Below are 27,573 nucleotides of genomic sequence, written 5' to 3'. Positions count from 1 at the left end.
ATATTTTGTCCAGATGGTAATTGTAGAGGACGTGTTCTCTTTCAGCCTTTTTCTTCTCCCATTTCCTCTCAAGGTCTTTATCTCAATGCTCTGGTGCTCCGTAAGTGAGTGTGAGGCCGAGGTTAATATTTTTTAAGTGAGGGAATTGTGACTAAGGAAGGTTAAGTAACTTATCCAAGCTCTACAGCTTATAACTGATTACTATGTGACAGGGGGTGGGATTCAAGTCAAATTCCATCTGAATCCACAGCCCCTTCTCCACTCATGAGTCACACAGGGTAGGGTGTTCTGCATTGCCCTTCATATGAAAGGTATTCTATGTTTTTCGTGAATTTAGTATAACTTAATATCTGACGCTGAAGTTTCCATATTTTCCAGAATATATCTCTCTTTGATTTAGAAAATATGTGAACATAAGTCCCCTCCTTCAAAAGACGCAGACCAGGTAGGAGCCCTTTAAAACTAAAAAGGAATCTTCAAGTCAATGAGAATATAAAGTGGGACTTGTTTGATTAGAGCTTTGATGTTTTCAGAAGAGTCATGTCATTGTGTCCTGGAACCAGGCTGGTCATCATTAGAAGAGCCCAGAGAGCCTCAAGAGCACAGGAACAATTGTGGACATTTTCGAAACTCCTTTTCAGCAAAAATAGTTTCAGTGTCAAAATGGAAATGCGTTAAATAAATTCTCTATGATCTTGAATGTTTTAATTTCCTGTGTTTACTCCTAGGAAAATAAAGCATGGTAGAATTTATAATCTCTGTGTTTTATACTGATGATTCAGATCTTATGATTGGTTACCATATTGTCCTGAAAAGTATTGTGTGTGATGTCATCATCGTATTTATCTGACCAGGGTGATGTTGGTATTGGGTGTGTGAGGTAACCTCCCGAGATAGGAAAACGAAGTCTGGAGATAGATTTGGGGGGAGGGTGGGTGGTGAAATGGGAATGGCTGATGCATAAGATGATAGAAATTGTTTGCCTGACACTTACCTATGAAAAATCAACACATCATGTGTATTTACATAGATTCCCTTATCATATAGAGTGCTTACTGTTTGCTAGGCAGGGTGCAGTAGGCATGTAAGTGAATGACAGTTCTCTTCCTGGCTTGCTGATGCCTAGCATGGCGAACACATGTGGAGCCCAGTTGTTGAAATAGTCAATGACTCTTGTTATGACAGAAGTTAGGATAGAGTTAGGTCTTCTCATTAATGACTGCTTAGATCAGGGAAGGCTTTGCCAAGGAAGTAACATGGGGCAAAATTTTGAAAGATGAAATAGACTTACTTTTTTTTTTTTTTTTTTTTTTTTTTGCTCTGGAGAAGATGATGAAATAGCAAGGGCCACTATTTTCTTCCGTGAAGTTACCAAATATGAGACTTTTCTTTGGGATGAAAGAGGGGGAAAAAAGAGGTATCTGGTATCTGTAAAAGCCATACTTAAACGATGCAAAGGATGAAAGTAAAAGGATAGAAAAATATCTATCAGACAAATGTTCATGAAAAGAAAATCTGTTACATGAAATAGTCCTGAAATAGCAAAGATTCCTTACCCATGGGATGTCTGATAAATTTAGTGGTATGGCTGATTGCAAATGTTTGTACTTTAGTTATACACCATTGCTATAAATATTTTTGATCAGTCAAAAAATAAGTGTTGGGCGCTTGTTATTTCTTAAATATGGCAGTTGGCATCCAATTAGATTGTTTAAGTCAGAATTTAATTGCAATATCAAAAAATGTTGTTATTTTCAGTGGCAAGCTTTCTGGCATTCTCTTGATTTAACGTGATGATTGGTAGTGGTTTGCTATGGTAAATATCAGCTTGACCTTTGTGGCAAGAAATGACATTTCTGGGTTGATTTTTTTTTTTAAATGTCTGCTATACTTATATTAGCATGTGGAAATCAGTCTTATCATAGCTCTCAAATACAGTGTTCATCCAGTTGTTATGTATCACTATTGATTTTTGGTGATCAGAATCCCTTTTATTTGTAAGATGATAAATACTAAGGTGTGGCTACATAAGAAGGACACTTACTTTGTGAAATAATATAAAATTAAATTTTTGAGGCATACCAAATAGTGAAGCTCAGAATGCTAATTTTACTTAACTGGAATTCTTCCAGAATTTTGATTTTCATAGCCCTGTAGCCAAAAATAATGTTTTGTCTTAAAACTAAGATTTCTATCTAGAGTCTCTCTGGTCTCATAAATGTCTTCTACATACATGGTTTAGTAAACATAGGATAGTTTAGTCAAGGATGGTTTGTATTTCAGAGTCGATGCTGTTAGAAAGAATGTGATGTTTGATTACCAGTGTGAACCATTACCTGCCATTTAAAGCAAAAGCAAGATTTCTGGTTGATACTTACTGATATTTCCATTCAGGCATATTGGTACATACACTAATATGAAATAGTTTTTTTTTTTTTTAAAGATTTATTTATTTGACAGATAGAGATTACAAGTAGGCAGAGAGGCAGGCAGAGAGAGAGAGAGGAGGAAGCAGGCTCCCCGCTAAGCAGAGAGCCCGATGCGGGGCTCGATCCCAGGACCCTGGGATCATGACCTGAGCTGAAGGCAGAGGCTTTAACCCGCTGAGCCACCCAGGCGCCCTGAAATAGTTTTTTTTATCTGAAATAATTTTAGAGTACCATGATACAAAGTGTAAAAAAAAAAAAAATACTGTTTTAAGTTTCTCAAGTAACTTTTGCAGGGAGAGAAGGTTGAAACTGAAGCTGTATTTCTTTCAGAACTTTGAGTCAGAGTGGTATAATCAATGGAATTTACCAATTAAAAATAGAACATGTGGACATGAGCCAATGCAATTGATAACCAGACTTTTCTAGAAACTCTGCCATCACTGCAGTTACTAGATCCAGTACTATAAAGTGTAGTACCCACAAATGTATTTTTATGTTAATTTCTTTGAGCTAATATCTTTAAAATACTACAGAAAAAGATATTGAATACTTTGTTTGCTCAGATTATACTAGATGGTGAGGACTACATTAAGCAGTCCTGTGAGATCATTTCTGCTACAGTCTGATTCTGACCTGTCCACAAGCCAAGAAAAATAAAGACAAAAAATTTTTGGATGTGCAATTACATTTCACTGATTTCAACAAAAGATAATTTTTTTCAGACATGCACCTAGCTTTTTAAATTATAATTTATTATTGATTTGAAGTTAATTATTGAAATTTTAATAAGATACTATGGTAAAATGAATAACAATGCAATATTACATATAGAATATTATATCATTAATATTTTCTCCTCCTGGACGGGCTGCTCTGAGCTCTGCATAGAGGGACTGATGTGCAACTGGCAAATATTTAGAAAAACAGAACCTAGAACAACATAGCTTAGTGAAGAACATCAGTGCACACATCCCTATCATCCTAAGTGTACAATGGTGGTCTCATCTGCTATCACAGAGATCATTTTCCAGGATGATCCTCCTTTTTATAAGTTCAGGGTCTTCAGCAGTCTCTTACCTCGTTTAATGATTTTCATTTGGAAAAATTGTTCTCTAGTAATACTGGCTAGTTTAAAATTGGGTCCACAAAAGATACGTTATCTATTTACATTTAGCCCTCTAATCATTGCTTTGGAAAGGTTGATCTGATCTACTGATTCTCACACTTCGTTGTGTGTCAGAATGAATTGGAGGGCATATAAAGTACAGATTCCTCCCAGAGATTGTGGTTTAGTCAATCTGGGATAGGGGCCAATAAATTGCATTTCTAGCAAGTTCCCAGGTGTCCCTGATGCTCTGTAGTCCCCTAGAAACAGCATAAATCATGGATCAACACACCCCATTTGAAGGGAAAAGTTAGAGAAGAAATTATTATCAATCAAATCAGGGGCCACCGATTGTTAAGAGTTTTTGTTAATGTTGCTTTGTTTTCATATCAAACAGTCTCCCTGGAATTTCTTTGCTGATGTGTTTTCCCAAGCCCTTTACCTGCTCTTGGGTGCAGGCAAGATTTCCTTATCAGAAGACCATTTGGTAACCAATTAGGTTGTTTCAGTGGAGAGGAATCACTGTAAATTGAATATCCACTGTCTAATAGGAATTGGCGATGTTCCTCCAAGAGATAGAAAATTCAGATAAAGAAGCTATTTGAATTAGAAATAAAAATTAGTATACTGTGCTCTATATTCCCTGTTCTTTGGGAGTCTGTGAGCACCAAGTCTACTGCCTGCAGGCAAATATGTATAACTGTGACAGTAGTTTGAGAAACGTGAGGGTGGGAGAAGATGCAACGTGAATGCATCAGGAACGAGAGAGGAATTACAGGTATTGGTGAATAATTTGTAGCTTTCCTATAAAGTACAATTAATAGTTCAGGCAAACAAGTTTTAAAGTTTAGTGCATCTAGATTCCAGAATCATAGGATTTGGTGCTGCATGAAAAGTCTGCGTCTGATTACAGATGAGCAGAGGGTACATTATTGTTTTAGAATAAATCAGATTACACAACCTTTTTTGCTTCTTTCCAGTGGGTCTGTAGTCAGCACCTAAGACTGGTTTGAGAAAATGTCATTGTGAGCTAGGGGGTCTGAGGATATTTCTGGAAATACTTCGATGCCATATAGATAGTTTGTTTTTTTTTAAGATTTTATTCATTTATTTGACGGACAGAGATCACAAGTAGGCAGAGAGGCAGGCAGAGAGAGAGGGGGAAGCAGGCTCCCTGCTGAGCAGAGAGTCCGATGTGGGGCTTGATCCCAGGACCCTGGGATCATGACCTGAGCCGAAGGCAGAGGCTTGACCCACTGAGCCACCCAGGCACCCCTAGATAGTTTTTTATACATCTTTTTATTTTGTCTATATACCTGCATAATAAGCATCGGAATTGTCATAATCACTTTCATAATCACTTTCTAATGACGTTTTGGTGTCCCTCTTATATGTTTATTACTAGTTTTGCATATTCTGTTTAAAACCACTGAGAAACAATTAGACAGTGGTTTCATTTTTCAACAGTAGATTATATTAAAAATTATTGAATGAGTGTAAAATGAATGTAAAATGATTTTTAGATCAGCTTCCAACATTTTTACTAAATTGAATTAACGTTTATTATATTGGCATTTTTAAAATGCCTATTTATTCTAGACTGGCATTTGAGTTAGCTTACTATAGTTTTTATATTATAGAACTTAAAATCTTTCTTTCCAAGTCAGTAAAACTGGTTTTATAAATGCCCCAAAAGAAACTTAGTGACATTTCTTCACAGACATTGTTGAGATGATGTGAGAGGAATTATGCAGTAGTCTTAATATTGAAGTTGTTGGTTAATGGAACCATGGTAATCAATATACTTGGGGTGATTTTAATGATGCTTATTTTTCCTCTGAGAAACAAGTGATACCTATTTTATGATAAATGTCCCGTGTCTTTTCACTTGAAACTAACTTTTCATTGTTAAGAGGTGAAAGACAAGACCGCTAAGGGAAAAAACAAACAAACAAACAAACACTGAAAAAATGCAGGGATGAAATGTAAATAAATCTCAAGTGGAATAACTTGGTCAACATGAAGAAGTCACATCGCATTATTTTATGTGGAATGCCTTTTCCTGGAACCTCTGAGAAATAGGATAATTACTAAATCACTCTTTTGGAGTTTTATTTTATTTTTTATGATGATAAAAGCTGGGAGACTTTTTGTCAATTGTGGTTTGAGGGAATGATTTAAATTTAAAATGAAAAAGGATGTCTATTATGTCATTAGTGAGATTATGTTATTCCTCTTACATGTTTATCACTAGTTTTGCATATTCTGTTCAAAACCACTCTGAAACATTGGGTGGTTCTATTTTTCATCACTAGATCATGTTAAAATTTATTCTGAATCTCTCTGATAATCCCTGAACAGGATGGCAGACTTGAGAATGTGATGGGAAGCCTACTGCGTTAGAGACCACCGGCCCCAGACTAAGCAAGTCCCCTTAGTCATACATTCATTAATGAGTGCTTTCCCAGTCTTAGTAACCTTCAACACACCTTTTTTACTTTCTTTGTGTCTAAAATAGGGAGCTCATTTGTCCCAAGTGAGTGGATTTGAACTATTTTCTATTTTATTTATTTTTTCAGCATAACAGTATTCATTCTTTTTGCACAACACCCAGTGCTCCATGCAAAACGTGCCCTCCCCATTACCCACCACCTGTTTTGAACTATTTTCTTCTTACTGTGAGAAGCTGTTGTTCAAAAGAACTCTTGCATATTCCGGTATAAACAAAATAAAAGGAAGGTTGCCGTGGTTCAGGAAGAACCTCTTTTGGAGAGCGCTATGAGTCCACTCCCAGGTTCCACAGCATCCTGAGGAACAGGGAGTTTGAACACCACTATAGCAAATTCTAAGTTTCCCCCCAGGTCTAAAATGTGATACTCGGGTCCATCATCCCTGAGATAAATTGCCAACTCCACAGGGTTTCCATCTTTTGAATTTTATATAATGATTTCTTAACTAAGTCAAAGTTTAATTGTAATATCAAATGGAATTAACTATTTTTTTTTTGACTGACAGGAACATAGGATTTTCTTGTTTTGACTTAAATCACATGCACTTCGGAATAACTTCTTTTTTAAAAACCTTGTAACTTATCGGTCACAATATAATTTTGCAAGAGGTAGAAGTTAATCTATGAAAGAAGGACAATTCAGTGCCACTTTCTTCAGCAGTGGGTTATCTGCCTAATGACTCAACAGTCTTCCTCCCTTCCACCCGAACTCTATGTCTCCTTGTTCTTTTTCCCCTGCCCCACACTCTGTGGTTGACCAAGATCCTTCCTTCATCTGATTGTTCTGGGAACCCTGAAACACTCTGCTTTTCCCCTTTCCTGCTCTGTTGCTACGAATATGTCAAGAACGACATTCTCCCTGCTGATCTAGTTTAGAAAAGTGAGAAGAGTTCTCGGGACTAGTGGATTATCACTTTTGGGTGTGCCCTTGGGAGTGACTAGACACTCCAACCCGGTTCGTGATACAGAATTTATTTCTCATAGAGAAATGGTTTTGTAAGCATCCACCAGAGACTATATAATGTTTAATAGTACATAGTACAGCTCATTTACTCTACAGGTGAATGCCACAATGTTTGTTGGTCTGGGAGCCTATCCTCTATTATAAATGCTATTTCTATAGAAAAGTGGGATCTGTCTTCCAGGTAGAGGTGAATGCAGAATATTCCTAGTTGAGGACTCAGCATATTTATTGGTTGATCTACAGGTGTATATATTATATTCAGTGGTTCTGTATCTATCTATTAAACAGCGTCCATACTTCTTTTCCTTTTTCTTTTCCACATTGAATTTAGCTTCAGAGGCTGAAATAGAGGGGACATTTTCAGATCTGAGCTATGTTTTCTTTTTAATTTGATAGAATAGAAACTGGATGCAATAAAATTGAGAGGTGGTACTGAGATCCTGTTAGGGTTTGTGAAATGGACAATTGCCTGACATAAATAGCAAGTAAAAAATCAAGCCTGTTCTTCATAAACACTTTATTCTGGGGTGTGCTTATTTTCTGAAACTACCTCTACTAAATCTCCTGTCAGTCTTGAAACTCGAAGGCAGAAAAGCTTCTAGTGCTACAGCCAACTGCAGTGTAGCCGGAGAAACAGGCAACAAAAATAGAACACCAGGATTGCTGTGCGTGGGTGAGGCAGAAACCACATTATGAGCAAAAGCTTCCAGTATTATTTTAGAACCAATACAGAGCTCTGCACTTCTCTCCTCTCTCTTCCAAAAACACATACTATAAAAATAAAATGAAATTAAATGTATGTGCATTTGCCCTCTTAGAATTATGATTCTTAATTTTTTTTTTTTTTTTTTTTTGCCTGCCTTTCTTTGGAGGCGAATCTCCGTGTGGAAATACAGTGTGTAAAGCAAGCTTGAAGGGAGGAAAGAGTTAATTGCTTTTAAGGCCCTGCAATAGAGAATTATGGTTTGAAAGATAGAGGCTGGACAGCTGGGTTTGCTGGGGTATTTTTAAATGCATTAATGCAGGCTCCAATCACTCGGCCATGCTTGACCTATTTTTGGCTCAGGCCGACCATTGTTCTATTTCTGTGCCTGTGGGCCATGCCGTTGTTGATTCATATGCAAATGGATTATCACTAGCTTTAGCCAACTTGAGCTGAGAGAGACCAGAGAGGGGGAAGAGACACACACAAACAGATAGAAGGGCGACGGCCGAAGCCACTTGCAGGACTGAGGGTTCCTGCCACGAAACTCTAGCAGCCTGAAGAACTATAAGCCAGGTTTAATTGGTTTCTTTTTCTCGTGGGTAGAGTTAGTATTTTTCTACTTATTCTGACAAAGCAATAACCCCGAAGCACATTCCTGTTTCCCACCTGCTTTTAGTTTCCGGGAGAACCTAAACTCCAGAGAGCCATAGCATCCACTCGGTCCTCTCTGCTCTGTACACAGGTTGGTAACATAGGGAAAGTGTCCAGGTCTTTGAGAGAAGTGTGTGTCCACCTTACCAGCAAGGAAATCATTGTTAAAGTTGGTCGGCTGCTGCCTCTCCTCGGGGAGGAGGGAGGACCAGGGAGGGCAGCTCCTGGGGCCCGTGCACTGAGCAGCGATGAATCTTTCATGTAGCTGAAGTAAGAGTGATTGGAATATGCTGCAGACAATTTACGAGAGTGACTCGTGTTTTTCCTCAGATGGGGTGGCTGGACGAGAGCAGCTCTTGGCTCAGCAGAGAATGCACAGTATGATCAGCTCAGGTAAGCTCCTCTTCCATAACTGAGACATTTTACGTGTGAAAGGAGGCTGACTTGGGAAATGGAGCTAAGAGAAAGCCCCTCTCAAGGATTTGCTGCTTTTGGTGTTGATGTTGCTGTTTTCCTGGTGTGTCTGTAGGGTTTAACTTAGATCCCTTCCATTACCGTTTCTGTGCATATTCAGTGTTTAGGGATGACAGCTTCTGAATGAAATCTCAGAGCTTTGGGGAAGGCTGGGACTGAGATAAGTGAAATGTAGTTGGGGGTTCTTTGCCTTACTGTGCAACTAGAAGAAGGAGATCTGTGCTAATGGCAAGGGATTCTAATGGGACTTTTAAAATCAGGTAAGTTCAGAGCGGAGCTTCCTTCAGTTTGGACTGCAGCCTGCGCTAGCCCCGATGCTTTTAGATTTACAGTGTGCATCCAGAAACACAGCTCTTTCTAGACCTGCCTTCCGAAATGGGTTTGCTTGGAGTTGCAAAGGTAGTTTTTGATGCGGCTTTCTTTCATCAGCCCCAAATAAAACTATTTAGTGGTGGGATACAATTATTATTAGCAGATGGTTGATTTAATTTTCTCGAACAACATTTGGAGAGTCTAGCGTTGTCAGGCAGATGGACGGCATAGCACACACATAAAGGTGTTACATGCAGGTGCGGCCCTTGAAAGGATAACAGTAACAGATTCTTGTTTACCAGCCGTCTGTACTTGTGCCTTCAAGGGGATGTGCTGGGGGAGATCAAGCTTGTCAGCGTTATCAATTTCTATTTGTGAAAAGAGCAGACTCTCCCGGCCGTATCACTTAGTTGTAATTGTTACTCTTCATATTTAATCCTACAGCCAGTTCCTAAAGCTTGGGGGCTTTTTAAAATTTCCATCCTCTTTGGAATGCTTCCGTCTAAATTGGCTTAAAGTTCTCCCTCACCTCTTTTTGAATTCCTTTGTGGGCTTAATCGTAATTCTAGATCACCACAGAGATCTCCCTGCAAAGAAGGCAACATTAAGCAGCGTTTGCTGGGGTAGAGCTAGACGTGAAAGAAATATTCCACAGGTTGGCATGATGTCTGCTCAGTGCTGAGCACCTTCCCATTTACGGCTCTCTGTCTGAAGCAAGTTTTCTTTTAAACCTCGTCAGCTGTGATGATTTTGAGATACTTCTCCTGACCCGATTATTTTCTTGCACTCAGACCAAGAGATCGGTTTTGTGTCATGTGAGATGTTTGTACTTATGTGACAGGAATTCTATTAGTAGTGTCCGCTTATCTGAAGCAAACGTATGAGGATTTTAATACGGTTTATTTTCTATGGTCATTGTGGCTGTAAAGTTGACAAAAGCTTGGGGAGGGGTCAGCTGGTGGGTCTCAAATGGAACTCGTCGCTTAATTTAGCATTTTGTTTTTTAAATAGGGATCACTTTTTGAAAATAACTATTTTAGGGATCTTTTCAGTACTACACTTAATCCTTTCAGTCCTTGCCTATGTGTAACAAGTTTAATGTTTCTTCCACATGGTAGAAACAAAGCTGTGCCTTTGCAGCCGGGACTGGCTGCTGACACTGAAACTCTTGCCACAGGCTACAGGTGTTTGCAAGCCTCCCTGTTTTCAATGTCTTTGGTAATTACATGTAATTTTACTCCATTTTTCAGTTGAGATTGCCATTTTCCTGATGCTAAAGCAATAATATTTTCAAGCAGGGAAGTACTTGAGACTGTCCATACTGTTGTCGGTTCTACAGGAAGGGAAGCATCCTTTAAGCACCAACTATTAAATGAAAAGTGATGTAGATTGACATCAACTCCCAAACCTGTCTGGTAGAAATAAGAAAACTCCAGGTTCTGTTTATTTTTAAAATTCAAAATATGAAATCATGTGCATCCATACTACCATGTTGTGTAATATTTGATTTTGTTTAATAGGATATGGCTTTAAATTTAATTCCCCCAGTGTTTATTGTGTACTTCCTCTGAGGCGTTGGCTCTCAAACTTGGAGTCATCAAGAGTCTTTTACAAAATACTGAAGCCTCGGTCATACCCCCAGAGTTTCTGACTTAACTGGTATGGGAACTAACCTGAATATCGGAATTTTTAAAATCTTATGAGCAAACCTAATGTGCAGTAAACTTTGAGTATCACGGACGTTCGGGTAGGAGGAAGTGATGGGGATCCTGGTGACCCTTTTCAGTAGGGTTTTCCTTTAAGTCAGTTGCTAAATTTGGGGTGTGTTTGTCTTAATTTATCTACAAATTTCATTCCATCCCCTTTTGGACCAGTGGCATGGGTGTGATTGATACACCTAGGAATGGATGGAGTCTGTGGATCTGAAAGAGATCTCTGGTAGCTGTGCAGAGTGGTGGAGAGAACGCTATTTGTTCTGGGAGTCAAGAGCTCTGTGTTCTAGCAAAAACCCGTTGTATAACTGGTTACTCATCTGTAAACTGAACAATAAAGATTTCCTCCTGTTTACCTCTTGGCATTCATATGAGGTTCAGATCTAACAACATGTTATTAAAGTGCAGGCTCACTATTATTATAACTATATTTTTAGTGAGCGAACCTGGGCTTCTGGCTCTTGAGTACCATGCGCTATCTTGCCAAACAAACTAGATAGATGAATTTGAAGGTATATTACATAGAACAGTGATGTTTTGTTTTGATAGTAAGTTTTATTTGGTTATTTATATATCAGCTACTTTTTTTGTTTGTTTGTTTCCCTGGTCTGATAAGAACCAGTCTTTTCCTTGTGCAAATTGTGACTGTAAATCAGAGAAGCTTGTGTGTGTGTGCGTGCAAGCATGCATGCACGTGTGTGCATGTGTATTCTGTAAAATGTCTCATTATGTAATAATCAAACGCAAAGAATTTGCAGAATATGTAATTGAACAGTGAAAACCCAATAGCAGATTTCTTGGGATTAATTGTTTTAAAAAACTTTGTTTTGTTGTTAGCTATTGCTTTGAACTTCCCATTTTCTATTTTAGTTAAACTGGATACTGTGCATTAATAACGATGATTTTCTTCAGAGTTCTTTATAGACTGTTGAATCACAAATATTTTGGGTTCCATTTTTTTTTTTTCCCTAATATTGACTCAGCTAGGCAAGACATATTAGGTAGAACTAGGTACCACAGCATAAGCTGCTAATGTGTTTTTAGTTAAAAAGCTCTATAGTATTGAATCTTGGAATTCATTATGAGTGACACATTTTGCTAGGTCAGTCTCTACTTTTGTGGCTTGTGTGGGTCAGTATAAGTGATAACTGTGGCAGAAACTGAAGCATGTACAAATATTGACTCAGGTCACTTAGCAGTAGCTGGCAGAATTTGGGGTGTTCTCCTTTTACCAGGCATGTTGCTTAACATGTTGGACAGCAGAACTGTCCAGACAATATTGGAACAATTACTATAAAAGAATTTCCTAGAGCTTGTACAGCATTAATGTAAAATACATTTAAAATAAGGAAAACTCATATTTTTACTATGTATTCTTATTTTAGGGTATAAAAGAAAAGCATTTAAATCTAAATCCTGAATTTCTTTTATGGAAAACATGTCTTCACCCTTTCAGAATCTTTTTTTTCCCCCCTTTGGTGTGTATTGTCGAGGGGAAAGGAACATTTTAGATTCAGTAGCCATTTATGTCTACTTGGAAAGCAGAATCTAATTATGAAAATGTAAGTCTGTGAAATGCTCCTGTCATGTCAAGAATCACTTCTGGTATTTCCCATAATTACTGTTTGCTTGTTCTCTAACTCAAGTTATCTTCACTTATGTGGCTGTTATCAATTTGAATATCTGATAGGTGGTGATCAGAAAGCTGGTTATAAATAGACCCATTGAGGATGGGGACAAGAATGAGTATTTTATATTTCTGTGGACGACACCAGTGGAATAACTGTTTCATCCATTGAGCAAGAAGATTCAATAAAATGCCTCAGAAGACTAAAATAAACCCAAGTTCTGAATTTAAAAACAAGGATTTTGATTTTGAAAATGAGAATTTGAAAATACACTACATAATTTCTCACCACTGATAGATAATGAAGAGATCCCAGAATGGTCTAAGTTGGCACTCACTCACCCTGCATGCGCGCACACGCACACACACACACGCATGCGCACGCATGCACACGCACGGGTACAATATTCAGCATTAAGTGTGTACGGAAAATGATATGACCTAACATATCAGAAGCTAATAGTCAAGGAAGAAATGGAACCGGGGCGTTTTGATCTGAACAGAGAGACCTAACAGGGCCTGCATCCTAGGCCTCCTAAGAATTTTACTGACAAGATGACGACTTCCTAAAAATTCTCACTAACATTCTCAGATCTGAAGAGAAGTAAACTGAGTAGATATCCTTAGCTTTTGTGGTCCTCGTCATTGTTGTTGTTATATCTTGTGAGGTAGAAATAATTGAAATGATTCTGGGAAAGAAACTAGCGAAATGGTGGAATGTGCACAAGTATAGCCTCACCGGAGAAATGAAGGCCTCAGAGCAACAGTCTAAATTGGGAAAACAATCCATAGTTCTCTTCAACAAAACACCCTTCTCCAACTAATCTTAGATGTTCCACAAGAAGAAAACACCAATTTACTGAATCCATGGAATTGTCTAATAATTGCTCCCCACAAATAGAGCTCCTTAACAAGAACATAAATTCCATAAAACAAGAGCTCAGAGATGAGATGATAAAACAATAGCATGAGATGAAAGGGATATTTTAGATCTAGTGAAACAAATTGAAAATGAAAAAATCATGGTAATTATAGAACAAAAATATTCATTAGAAATAGCAGGAAGCAGAACAGACATCAGTGAAACCCTTTACCAACAAAGGGGAAAGGTTCAAGACAATCACAGGGAATGAAAAAAGGAAAATGGACTCAAGCAATTGGGGAGAAGTTAATTAATAAGAAAGACAAAGGCAGCATAACAAAGAGATTATTTATATCCCTGAAGCTGATATTCTAAAGCAATGAAACAGAAGATGATTTTGTGAAAAGATGAAAGATTATTTCATCAGAAAAGAAAAAATAAATGAATAGATTGAAAGGACTCTCCTCTTTAAGGACTGTTTGTTGCAAATGTTCACCACAGGGTCATATCTTAATGGGGCTATTGATTTTCAAATAATAATTCTTCTGGGGGGATTCCTCAGGTAAAGCAAAAATCTGTGGTGCGGTAAGGTGGGGAGGAAGGGTATATATGGGATTTAAGAAGGTTTATCAAGAATCTCCAACATTTAATGGCAGAGGATAATGAAGAAGAATCTTTGGTGTTCAAAAAGAAGTGTAGGGGCACCTGGGTGGCACAGTGGGTTAAGCCTCTGCCTTCAGCTCAGGTCATGATCCCAGGGTCCTGGGATCGAGCCCCGCATCAGGCTCTCTGCTCGGCGGGGAGCCTGCTTCCTCCTCTCTCTCTGCCTGCCTCTCTGCTTACTCGTGATCTCTCTCTGTCAAATAAATAAATCTTTGAAAAAAAAAAAAAAGTGTAATCCAGTGGTCCGTCCAGGCAAGGGTTATTAAAATAGAGCAAAAATGGGTAGGCAGTTCAGAAATTCCCAAACATGAACTAGACTGCTTGACAATGAAGCCCACACAATGAAGAGATGAATGTAAAAGCAAAAAAATGAAATTGAGAAGTAGAGAAAGCATAGTAAGATTAATGGTGCAAACAGTGAATCTGTTTTAAACACATGTAGGACTTTGGTTACAGGACAGAAAGCAAATTTTATAAAGTAGGGTGATGTTCATAAACATAACCAATATGAGGCACTAGAGAGAGGTGAGATGGAGGGATGTGTGAAAGTGCTGATATTTTCTTTCTGAGCAAGGGCAGACTCCCTGCTGCCTAAAATAGAAATGCAGAGGTTAAAAAAAAGAGAGAGAGAGAGAGAGAGACACCAAACACTGATTTTTAAAATAATTTCCTTCTTTAACCCTTGGAAGATCTTTTTGGAAATGATGCCTCATATAGGAAGGAAGAATTTAGGATGTTTATGGTACCTTCAGTTGCAGTTTTTAATTCTATTAAAATCATTTAAATTTCATATCTTTTAAAGAAAAATAACATCAATGATATGATCTCACTTTTATGAAGGGTTATTTTCTTTATCTATCCATCTCCCAGAAGAATTAATACATAGATGGAAAGAAATCAGGGAAAGTTTTGTGTGTGGTGGTGGTGGTGATCCTGTTGCTGGGGTGGGGGTGCTTTTGTTTTCATTGTGCTTTTTCATCTTATATGAATTTTTACAATATGCCCATATTTTCTACACAGGGTTTTTTAACACACCCACACACAAAGCTATTGTGCCCAAATCCTCATGGTGTTTAATTGTTAATAGTAGGTAAATTAGGCTGTCTTCTGCGGCAGGTAACAGAAAATCTTCCTCAAAGTGACACACAAAGTTTATCCCTTAGTGACGTAGCAGAGTAGTTGGCAGCACCAGGCGGTCAATAGTGCAACAGTATCAGATCCTTCAAACCGCTCCCCTCTGATGGCCTTAGAGTTGGTGTCGTCATAGGTCTGTTTCCTCCAGAAGAATGGAGTTGATGTGTCTTTTTATGGATGACTAAATCTGGAGACGCAGAAGAGACCTTTTGCTTCCTTGGGTATTTTCTTTAGGAAGTTTTACCTTGAATTTCTCCAGTAAACCATCCTTCATAATTTATTGGACAGAATAGCAGCATCTGCCCATGTATTAGCCAGTCACAGAGAGCAGAATGGGACTACCCCAATAGCTCCTTAGGGGGGTCATACTGAACTTAGAAGGGTCGATGCTGCAGTTCACCTTTTAGTTTTTATTAGGAAGAAGAAAGGCGGAGAAGAATGCATCTTAGCGAGGCACAAGCGGTATTTGCTACAGTGTGTATGTTGGTGATTGGAATTTTCTTCTTTGGAACTTTCTTTCTTTTCTTTTCTTTATTATTATTATTATTATTATTTTTTTTTTTAGTATTTTACTTATTTATTTGAGAGAGAGAGAGAGCATGAGAGGGAGGGAGCAAGGAGCTGATATAGGGCTCTATCCCAGGACACTGGGATCATGATCCAAGCCTAAGGCAGATGTTTAACCAACAGAGGTACCCAGGCGCCCTTCTTTGTAATTTTATTTAGTTTGTATTTCTTAAAATATAAATAATTAAATGAAGGAAGTACACCATGTGATTTCTTTCAGTTGAATTGTGGGTGTTACTTCATTTTCATGAAGATATGCATCATTTTAACACTGATAATTTGTTTTGTATTGGTATTGAATAGGAAGCCTTTCTTAAAACTGTCTGTTATTAGAAGGAACCCTAAAAAGAGTAGTTATGGAAGAACACTGGATCTCTCTCTCTAGGTTGTAAATCATTTTTTAGAAGAGGAAAACCAATGCTATAGACGAGTGTATTACTCGTCGTGAATTTATTATAAATTTGAGTAAAATATTCCTTTAACCTTGGCTTTGAAGAATACAGAAAATATTAAGGGAAATTTATCTAATGTATAAACTTTGCAGTACACTGAAGGAGGCTTATTTTTAAAATATTCAAAATGCAATTTCTTTGCCAATATGTTGTTATAATTATTACATCTTCAGAGTAATGAACAATTTTAACAATCTGGAATAGTAACTGCATTTTAACAATTTTTTTCTGAATTGGAATACTTTGAAAACAATTTAATTGGAATAAAAGCCCATGAAAATGACTTTAAAAATAAGCTTTCTGTAGATGAAATTCAAAGATATTTTGGCATGTGCTTCAAATCAGAGTGGCAGTGCTGTGGTCTGTCCCATTCTTGAAATGAAGATGAAATGCCAGTGGTTGGCTTGGATGTGTGGTGTCCTTACTATGACCAGTTTTCCCTTTTCTCCTTTTGGGAGATTGACAATCAAGAGATGAAGGAACCAGAAAATACCTTGTATCTACTAGTTCCATTCTACCCCCACTAAGTCACTTGCACAAAACAAATTTAATTTAAATGAATTTTTACAATACTGAATGACCTACACTTTAAATATTATCAGAAACATTATGTTTAGGGTTACCCCATGATGCTATGGTTCATGAATACAAAACTAAGCAATTCTTATGTTTTGGAAGAGTATCAGTTCTGTTCATTATTTTAGTATTAAATTTTCCATAGTGAATTAAGTGATAGGTTTTTTAATATATAGTGCTTTTAAAATACCCAATAATTAAATCCAATGAAAATTACATTTAAGGAAGAAGGAAATTTACCAAACCACAGAGTGTAACTAGTCATTTACTTATGATTAAACTCTTTGCATGTTGATAAGGTTGGAAATACCCCAGAACTTCATTTTTTTTTTTTAACTTCTTCCCCTCATGGCCTACCACTTACATTGAAACATTTTATTTATAATTTATATTCAGTATTGACACAGTGGTAGCCCTGTGGATGTCTTTTTCAATTGCTTGAGATAAGTTTTGGTGGGTGTCGAGGGCATGACATTTATCCAAACTGGATTAAAATAGTTTTAAATTTTAAAATTTGAAATTAAAAACAAAACAAAACATAACCAAGAAAATTTCACTGAATTTCCATTAAATTACGTTGTGGCCTGGGAGTTCTCACATTAGTAAAAACAGGTTTTACCCAGAAAGTTTTCAGGGAACTGCGTGTAGGGTGAACTAGAAAAGCTCTTGGTGAATTGAACATGATTTAACTTTTACTCTTGATGGTGTTTTTGAAAAGTTTTTATTTAAATTCCTGTTAACATACAGTGTAGTATTAGTTTCAGGTGTGCAGTTTAGTGATTCAGTACTTAAATACGACACCCAGTGATTGCATTGAGGAGTGCACTCCTTAATCCCCATCCCCGCCCACCTTCCCTCTGGCAACCTTTCTCTGTGGTGCAGAGTCTGTCCTTTGGTTTGCTTCTCCCTCTCTCTCGGAGGGTAATTTTTAAACCTGCTTACGAATAAAATTCAATTGTGTATTTTCAATGTATGATTTTGTGTCAAGAACCACTCATTTTAGATTTAAAAACATCACAATCAGTTATCATTTTCGTGGTTTTTCTGCCACATTCCCCTCTGATCTAATTGTTTCATCTAAGTTTAGGAGGTCAGTGGTTGAAGGCCTATGTTTTCATCATTTTTTATCACTGTCATTCTTCGTGTTAACATAACAAGCTAATGTTCCTGAAGCTTTTTCTGTACCAGGCATTGTTTTATCATTTAATCCTTCCTGGGATTTGAAGAAGTCTGTGGTGGTTACAGAAGTATTCATATTTTGCAGAAATGGAAACAGGTTTAGAGGAACATACTGATGGTGATCATGGCTAGGAACTGGCAGGGTCGGGTTTGAACTTAGTTTGTTTGCCATGTCTCTGTTCCTGTTTACCATGTCTCTGCCTCCTTTTCTCAAAGGCAAAGATATTTTGCATAGGAGAATATGTTTCCTATCTGGTGCTAAAATATGGACTCATCTATATTGATAAATAAATGTCTAGACTTACTTCTTAGTTTGGGGAGGTTTAAGGCACAAACAGGCAACTGTGTTGAAAGGCTTGGTAGAGGAACTTTATTTCACATTCCCAGGGCTTGATAATGAAATTGGGGAAGTTAACACTGTCCAGGGCTGAGAGAGTCCAGGCAGTCTCCTAAGTTCCATGAGACTTGATGATAATGCAGTGGAATGAGCACACACCGTGGACAGAACCGATATCCCCCAAAGCATTTGGCATGTTTGCCAATACCCGCAGGACATCTTATAAGTCATAAAGGTAAGGTTTGCACTGAGTAGCACATTATTACTAATGTAATTTAGCTAAAGAACCTTTTCAGTTTATTTTTTCCCCCAAATGTTGGCCCCATGGGGTTCAGTGTGTTTTTTGACCAAAATATTAGAATCATACCCACATCCCCCTTCAGTCCTTAGCTAGAAATGGGGATGGGTAGGGAGTCACTCAAGTCTGTGTCTCCACTCAAATCCTGATCCCAAATTACTATGTCACATTCTTAAGGCAAAAGACTAATCTAGCTGACAAAATTTTACTCTGTTTTTTAATGTATATTCATCCAATATGGGTCCAGTTTGTATATTTTCAGTGAAAACTGGATGGCGATGTTTTTATGTACCAACATGATGCAACATTTATCTTTACCTTGAGTTAAATCTATGCATTAAATTCACCAGTTAGGTACTAATGCAACGTTTCAAGAGCCAACGCCTTGACTTCCATCAACTAAGTTTTGTAATCTTGTTGGCTCTGAGGATCTTGAGCCATCTTTATGAATACATTGTGGAGGCATTATTGTCAAGTTAATGACCAACAAAGTTTATTGCCTTCCAGGGGAAAGAAGCTTTCAGAAGATCATTAAATGCATTAAAATCTGCAGATGCCCACTGGTCTGGGGCTCTCTTTAGCAGGCTGACTCCTTTGGGTCAGTTATTCTTAGCCTGGGTATTTCTATCTTATGGCATCGCAGGTCTAAGATTAGCTTGTTAGGCGTTATCATGCCATCTGAGTTACCTCCTAATATAACTCTACACTGGAATGATTATTTATAGAAAGAGCATTCTGTCATTTTTGGGTTATTTCTAGTAGTTTAAATAAAGAAGAATAACATTCAAGTGAAACCACAGATTCCTTCCTGCTGCCAAAACAACATGATAACTGTCTGCTTAAGGGGCAATAATGTTTAAATGTGTGCTTAGGGTGATTGCAGAATTCTTTTTATCTCTGCCACCTTGACAGAAAAGGGAGGACTTGGGGTATTGATGTAGAATGCTTGTGGAAAGGCAGAGAAGCAGCCTTGATGCTTTCTGTCACAGAGCACTGAGGACTATGGTTGATGATGACAACAAGAGACACACAGGATTTATTTTTAGAAACAGACATTGCTAAGCTCTCTGTTTGGTGTTAATATGGCTCATAAACAGGGCTCCTTGTTGTTGACCCTTCCAGGGAAAACGGCATTTTATACACACATACACACACACTTTTTTTTTCACTTTGCAAGAATGACTCTATTATTAAGAATATAATTAGAACTTTTTTAAAGCTAAGAAATCTAAATTCTCTAAAATTCCTCCAAAAGATATACAGTACTTTTAAAAATTCCATGAAGATTGGGTCTAAAGGATGGTTTATTAAAAAAAAAAAAGTTACAAATACAGAGAATATACGGGTTGGCTATGCAGTGCAGAAAAATAAATGAATGTACATAATAAATAACTCTTAGTAATAAATTATGATACCAGTAAAATTATGTCATCTATGCTTCTGGCTTTATTGTAATAATATATGAAGTCTAGCTATAAAAGATATTATGACTATAATTAATTAAGGTGCTGACTTAAGTAGATTAGACAAAAAATTTCAGTATATAAAAAAAGGAGGTAGAAGCCTCTGCTAACTGTTTTGGTATAACTAACTCTTGTTGAATCCAACATATTACATGTAAAAGGGAATACAGTTTCACATTCGAGAACTGATCTCTTAGCTTACTTAAACTGTAAGTTTAATTCAGATCTTGGTAATTGATTTATTGCTTTAAAATTAGAATTTGTATTTCACTCTCTTAAATTTGCATTTTGTGTTTCCTGATTATTCACTCATTGTTGCTAGATGATAAAATGTTAAAGTGGTATGGTAATACATTTCATGTTACACATTAATTAAAATGCTTTAGAATGGAAAACTTAGAGCTCTATAAGAATATTCATAATTTTATTACTGAATTATTTATTAAAAAACATTATCTTTTTAAAACATAAATCTTCTTGTGCTTGTATGCAATATAAGAAACCCACAGACCATTAGGAACTTGCAAAATGACAAACAGGAAACACACAGCAATTCAAGTGTATTCTCAAAGAATTACTGATGTAAATAAATTCAGAGGATTGGAAGTAGAAGCAATTGCAGGAACTTATTGCATCCTGAACACTCTTAATTAGCAGGTTGAAGGTTTGGGGAGATGATGTAATTGCTTGAAGTTTTAGAAGCTGAGGTGAAATAGTCATCTCTTCTTTTCTTTTTTTTTTTTTTTTTTTGCTCAAAAATATTTGAGAGCCAACCATGTACCAGGTATTGTTTTAGTCACAGAGGATACAACTATGAAACAAATCAGGAGACATATGGTTGACTGATTGTTCAATTGAATAATGGATAGATAAGCCTACTTTAGACACTAATAAGTACTAAGAAAAATGAGATAGAATGTGATTGATAGTAGCAAAGGCAGTATTAGAGGATTCAAATAAAGCCTCTTGAGGAGGCTAAGATACAAAGAATGTCTTCCCAATAGAAGTAGGTTTTCCCTCAACATTCCATTTGATCTAGAACAAATAGAATGAGAACAGTTAGAGCAGAAAGTGCCCGGGAGCAATTTTAGCCTCCACTTACCTCTGTCTTGTGTAAGAGATGGAAAAGCTTTTATCAGTGGGTAGATGAGAAAGCCAGGGAAAGCTGTTAGCTGTAGATTTCCTCTATTTTCCAAAGACAGATTTTGGAATTAGGAGACCTTTCCCTAGGATTGAGGCTATTGGCTAGAAATTAAGGACTTTTCTAACTACTTACCTTGGTTCTTTCCCAAAGGTTCATCTTTGCCCAGCATTCCAGCTCTAACCTCAATTATGCCTAAACTTCTTACCCAAACAGTATGAGCCATCCTAGAGTTTAGTGAAGTGATGAATTCCTCTTCCCTGGTGGCTAAAACGAATGGGACAGTGTATCTTCATCCCCTGAAGTTAGAAGAAAAGTCTGTAAAAATTATCTCAAATTTACAATATTTCATACTCCTTTAAGGGGTTATATAATACAATATTCATTACATGGATTGTATTAAACCCTTACAATGTACCCAGTCTTTAATGCAAGGAAATTATGGGATAAATAGCAACCTTGTTGTAGATGTATAGAAGTGTAACATCTAAGCAAAATGTTTAGAATACATTGTCTTCATCCTGTCGGCAAGTGGATAGAGTTGTGATTAATTGTTACAAACTTGAGTAAGGAAATATTTAGATCTGTTTTTAAAAAGGGGGAAACCTCAATGTGCTAAAAGCTATTTCCCCCACATGTTCTGCTTTCTCATGGGTAGGGAAGTGTTGGATACACATAGTAGGGTGGACAAACATTTTTGAGGGACTGACACATGATCTCACATGCTTAATGCCTCATGGGGTTTTCCCTCAACATTCCAATTGGTCTAAGTCAAAAGGAATGAAAGCACAGTTAGAATAGAGCAGGAAGTGTTTTGGAGCTATTTTAAACTCCACTGAGCTCTGCCTTCTGTAAGGGATGAGGAAGCCTTTATCGGTGGGTACGTGAGGGAACCAGGGGAAGGAGATCCTCTACCATTTTCTTTAACCTCAAGAATATTGCGACTGAGCCAAACTCCTGGACAACATGCTTTGTTGGCTTCACAGTGTAGCTTGAGGGAATGTTTAATAACTACATCCCCCACCCCCACAAGGATCGTCTCATTTAATCAATTCAATTCAATTATTGAGTATTTCACAACTGTATCTTTAGGCCAGATTTCTAGTTTAACTGATGTGTGTGTGTGTGTACACTAATAACCAGCTATTTCCTTTTTCTGAAATACCCTCCTGCTGCTCTGTTCCAATTAATCTTTGCTGGGAGAAATCCTAACTCTTATAAAGCACAGTTCAAATGTCTTCTAATTCCCCCCAACCCCTGCAATAATTTCCCAGTTATGTGTCTTCTCCCCACATCCCCTCCCCCATAGTTCTTTATTACTATCTTAGAAATTCCCACTTTCTGTCTCACAGTGTGGTTATTTATGTATGTGTGTCCCCATCCCCCTCATTAGTTATATTATAAGCTCCGTGAGGAAAAGGATCATATTTTACTTCTATTTTTATTCCCTACAGTGCCTAGCACATAATTGATCCCTGAAACTATTTTTAGATGAATGAATGAGTGATTAAAGAGTACAGTGGTATCACAGTCTGTTTTTATAAAATTTTTATTTTTAAAAAATGATTCATTCTTTTATGTAGAAAATAAGTCCTCAGGCTTTTGTTGTTTTGTAAATTTGAGCACTGTAAACTTCTTGGGATGTCAGAGCCTTTGGCTTAAAATTAAAACCATTCAGGCACCTAGGTGGCTCAGTTGGTTAAGCAACTGCCTTTGGCTCAGGTAGTCATCCCTGAGTCCTGGGATTGAGTCCCGCGTTGTGCTCCCAGTTTTGCGGGCAGTCTGCTTCTCCCTCTCAGCTTCTCCTTTCATGCTCTCTCTCTTTCTCTCTTCTCTCAAATAAATAAAATCTTTTTTAAAAAATTGCAACCATTCATTGTAGAATGTAAGTCAAGAATGACCTCCAGTGCTTTGACTTAAGTATATGATCTTAAATATTTCAATTATTTTTAGGGAAGGAGTTTTGTACTATTTTTACTTGACTTGATTTTTTAATCAATAATTCCAATAGAAATTTCATGAGAGGTGTGTTTGCATTCAACATATTAAGTATGAAATTGTTAATTTAAGACTGCTTGAATATAAATGCATTCTTTTTGGTCCAAGGAGAATAAATTTGGTTGTGAAAATGATTACAGGTGTACTTTTATATTATTCAAACACTGTTTCACATTATCTACTATTTTTCTTCTTCATGAAATTTTTATGTAGAGACAGTTTTCTTAGATAAGACAAAAATGGATAGATTTCTTCTGGTTGACAGTAGTATCAATTTGAACAGTTTTACCCCTTTTTAAGAACTCATTCTGCATTGATTCAGGTATTATTTAATTGGCTGTATTTTTTTAGAAGGGGGCGCTGGAAAAGATTTTTTGGTAAACAATTTAATAACCAAATGTTGAATGCCAAGAGGATCAGTAATTTAAAAAACTATCTAAAGTAAAATGTCAGGACAGGGAACTCACATAGTGATTTATTAAAGAAAGACAGATGGAAGGAGTGAATTAATCTCTGTACACAGTTATTCAAAGAGAAGAATGAAATAAATATTTTCATGTCCAAGTGGGAGAGGAACAGTGAAGAGAATAAGTGTACTATAAGTAGGAAAAGATGTAAGTTTTTTTCTGGGTAGTCTTTGCTCTGGTTTAGCCTTAAAACTCAGCACAAGAAAGGGTACATTAAGTCATTAAGGCTCAGAAAAATAACTGAGTTAGTTCACTGGCATATATATTTATAATGCAGGCCAAGAAAGGGGTTGAATAATAAAGCCAAATTTTGTGACATAGCTGTTGAACTCAGCTTAGTAGAGCACAGGAATGAATATTTGCCAGTGTTCTCTCCCTGACTTTGCCAATTATGTGTTCTCATCATCGTGAGTCATAGGTAGGTTTCTAAGTGCTATAATAGTTGTATTGAGATGGCACAAGTCAAAGCTGGTTGGCTTTGGATTTAGAAGCTTCTCATTCTTATATTAAGCATTAATAAGAATTGGTTAAATAAATTACTTAAACATTAATAAGAATTAGTTAAAGCAAATTTCCAAAGATTATGATTTTTGCAACTATAAATTTAGTTACTTGATTTCAATCATCTGTTTTCTTTCCTGAAAGGTAAACATACAAATGTTAGAAAAAAATATTTGGGTACCAAGTTAATCTACTTTGGTACTGTCAGAAGGAAAACAATATAAACAATCTCAGGCAAGAGGTAATTAAACATAATAAAAACAATGCTGTTAATCTGTAATCACTTCTCTCACATTTTAATCAAGAGTCAACTCTCACTGTCCATTATCCCAATAATTAAATGAAAATTCTCCTGTGTCATTGGCCTAGAAAGATCAGTGGTCTTTTTTTTTTTTTTTTTTTTTTTTTTTCAGAAGATAGTCCTGAACCTGAATGTGAATATAACTTTAGAAAACCTTGTTTAAATTCATTCTAGGGAAATCTCAGTTTTTTAGATGATGAGAAAGTATACTAAATTGCTTTGTGGACATGAGAGAGAGCATCTTTTTACTTGATTTTCTACTGCCCCCAGTCAACTTCCTTGGACAATGAACCAGTATGTAGTATTTTCCTCATGCTTCATCAATCATATGTGTGAGAACTATTTTTCACATATACCTGCCATCATTGGATATTTTTGCCAAGCTGAGAGATGAAAAATAGCACAGCATTACTTTCTCTGATTCCTGGTAGAGTTGAATGGTTTTCATATGTTATTAGCCATTTATGGGTTTTCTTTTTATGGGATATAATTCCAGGAATGAGAGAATGGTTAAAGGGGAAAATCCTATCAGTGAATGTTACCCTGTTAATAGATTAAATGAAGAAATAATATGATCATCTCATTAGAGGAAAATATTCAATAAAATGCAATACTCTTCTAGGATAGAAATTCTTTGTAAACTAAGATTAGAAGAAAGTAAGCATTATCAGACAAAACACTATCTGAAACTTTGTATTTACTGGTAAAATTAAAACACTTTTTCTTAGCATCAGGAAGTTTGTCTTTGGAGATCCTAGCCAATGTTCCAAGACGTGAATATACACTAAGATGTATAAGAATTTGAGAGGAAAAGAAACTAATCCAAGTTCAGTTATTTAAACTATCCCCACCTCACCTCCCACTTACCTTTGGTAATCATCAGTTTATCCTCTATACTTGAGAGAGGCAAATCAAGAAACAGACTCTTTTTTTTTCCTTCCCTTCCCTCATTTGTTGTTTCTTAGGTACCACATATAAGTGAAAGGATATGGTATTTATCTTTTTCTGACTGATTTATTTCACTTAACATGATGCTCTCTAGCTCCATTCTTGTCATTGCGAATGTCAAAATTTCATTCTTTTTTATGGCTGAATAATGTGTGTGTGTGTGTGTGTGTGTGTGTGTGTATGTATGTATATATGTGTGTGTGTATATATATATATATATATACAAGAACGTCTTTATCTGTTCATTAGTTGCTGGACTCTTGTGCTGTTTCCATAGTTGTACTATTAAAGATAATGCTGCTATAACCATTGGGATGAATATCCCTTTAAATTAGTATTTTTATATTCTTCATGTAAATATCTGGTATTGCAATTGCTAGGTTGTAGGGTAGTTGTATTTTTAATTTTTGTGGAAACTCCATGCTGTTTTCCGGAGTGCCTGAACCAGTTTGCCTTCCTCCCATTAGTGCAGGAGGGTCCCCTTTGTCCACATCCTTGCCAACACCTCTTGTTTCTTGTGTTGCTGATTTTAGCCGTTCTGACAGGTGTGAGGTGATAACTCATTGTAGTTTTGATTTGTATTTCCCTGATGAGGAGTGATGTTGAGCATCTTTTCATGTGTCTCTTGGCCATCTGTATGCCTTCTTCAGAGAAGTAGGTGATGGAGATTAAGGAGTGCACTTGTAATGAGCACTGGGTGTTGTTTGGAAATTTTGAATCATTAAATTTTACATCTGAAACTAATATTACATTGTATGTGAGCTAACTGGAATTTAAGTAAAAATTTTTTTGAAATTTAAAAAAGAGTTGTTTACTCAGTTCGAGGTCAGCATAAAACAGAATTAAAAAGATCACACAAAATGTGGTAAAAGATGACACCATTTACTTAGCAACTGAAGCTTTGGTGGGGAAATTGGTAAAATTATTGAAGAGCAAATAAGAATACCTGAAAGAACTTGAGATATACTGTGTTCATAAAGTGGAAGACTGTGTCTTTAAAAGGTCATTTATTCCCAATTCAATCTGTAAATTTCCTTGTCATTAAAACAGCCAACTATCTTTAAGAAATAGATAATTCATGCTTAATACAAAAATAAAATGTACTAAGTGGTATTATATAGTAAATAGTAAGTCTTACTTCCACACCAGTTCTATCAGTCTTTTAGTTCTCTGCCTCAGTGGTAGCCCCATATCAAATTCTGTGCTTTACAGGTGCACTGAAGGTCAGTGCAAGGTCATTTAAAATGCTACCAGAGAATATCGCATACTGACTAAAATTCATTGTAAGAATAGATGCACAAGTGGCAATTCTGTTGAACAACAAATGAGGAGAAGAAGGATAGATACAAAGTCATACAAAGCTTATTAATAATGATGGGTTGGGTAAGGGACATAGACAAATAGATCAAAGGACCAAAAGAGTTATTATTAATAGCTTTTCATGTGACAGAATCGCATCACATACCATGATCAGAGGACATACTATTAATTAATGGTTTGGGAACAATTAATGTATTCAGTTTATAAACTCATAGTCAAAATGATACACTGAAATATATATTTTTCTAATACCATTTTTATTCAGTTAGACAGGTTCCAATTTAAACTCCTACAAAGTCAATGTGTAATGTATGCAGGATCTTGCATTTTTACAGAGGGATGAGAAGGAATTTTTTTTAAGGTTTGGGAAGAATTTTAGTTAAGTTTAACTAAATTAGGTGACAGAAGTACTCAATCTTTGTGTAGCTCACCAACTCTCAAAAGACAATTTGAGATTGATTTAAATAAAAGATTCAGATTTTAGAGTACTGTTGAGTGAAACAGAGATGACAGTTCAGTCAAGGAAAAAAGGTAGATACTCTATCCTAAAGCCTCACAAAATACTACTAGTGGATCCCTAAAAACACCAATGAGTAAATAACTTTTAAGCTGAGGCCTGAGTGACTTGAAGAGCCCAGCCACACCCAAAAAAAAAGCATTCCAGGTAGAAGGAACAGCCAGTGCAAAGGCCCCTAAATCCAAAATACATTTGGCTGTTTTCAGAATAAAGGCTAGTGTGGCCTTTCACACCATTGGGAAGGACCTTTGGAATATTGCATCCAAACTGCTTTTTCCAGCAAACTGAAAATGACATAGTTTTCATACTCTTTTAACAGACAATATCACAAGCATTTCCTGGTCTTCATATTTCATTGTC

General features: G+C 36.6%; 1 protein-coding gene across 5 annotated transcripts in view; it reads left to right on the top strand.

The window, feature by feature from the left end:
• HDAC9 (histone deacetylase 9) overlaps positions 1–27,573 on the top strand; it is a 927,746-nt gene that overhangs the window by 382,041 nt on the left and 518,132 nt on the right. For 4 of the 5 annotated variants that reach the window (XM_046020993.1, XM_046020997.1, XM_046020994.1 and 1 more), the window contains one exon: positions 8,695–8,757. In XM_046020993.1, coding sequence (XP_045876949.1) covers positions 8,695–8,757 — 63 coding nt within the window. Of the gene's footprint in view, positions 1–8,676; positions 8,758–27,573 lie in introns of those variants that run through there. The other variant, XM_046020995.1, reaches the window with a different exon arrangement.

The sequence above is a fragment of the Meles meles genome, chromosome 10 (genome assembly GCF_922984935.1).
Source record: "Meles meles chromosome 10, mMelMel3.1 paternal haplotype, whole genome shotgun sequence".
In the NCBI taxonomy this organism is placed as follows: Eukaryota; Metazoa; Chordata; class Mammalia; order Carnivora; family Mustelidae; genus Meles; species Meles meles.
Note: the sequence above shows the minus strand (reverse complement) of the source record. Positions and strands in the feature narration are given on the sequence as shown.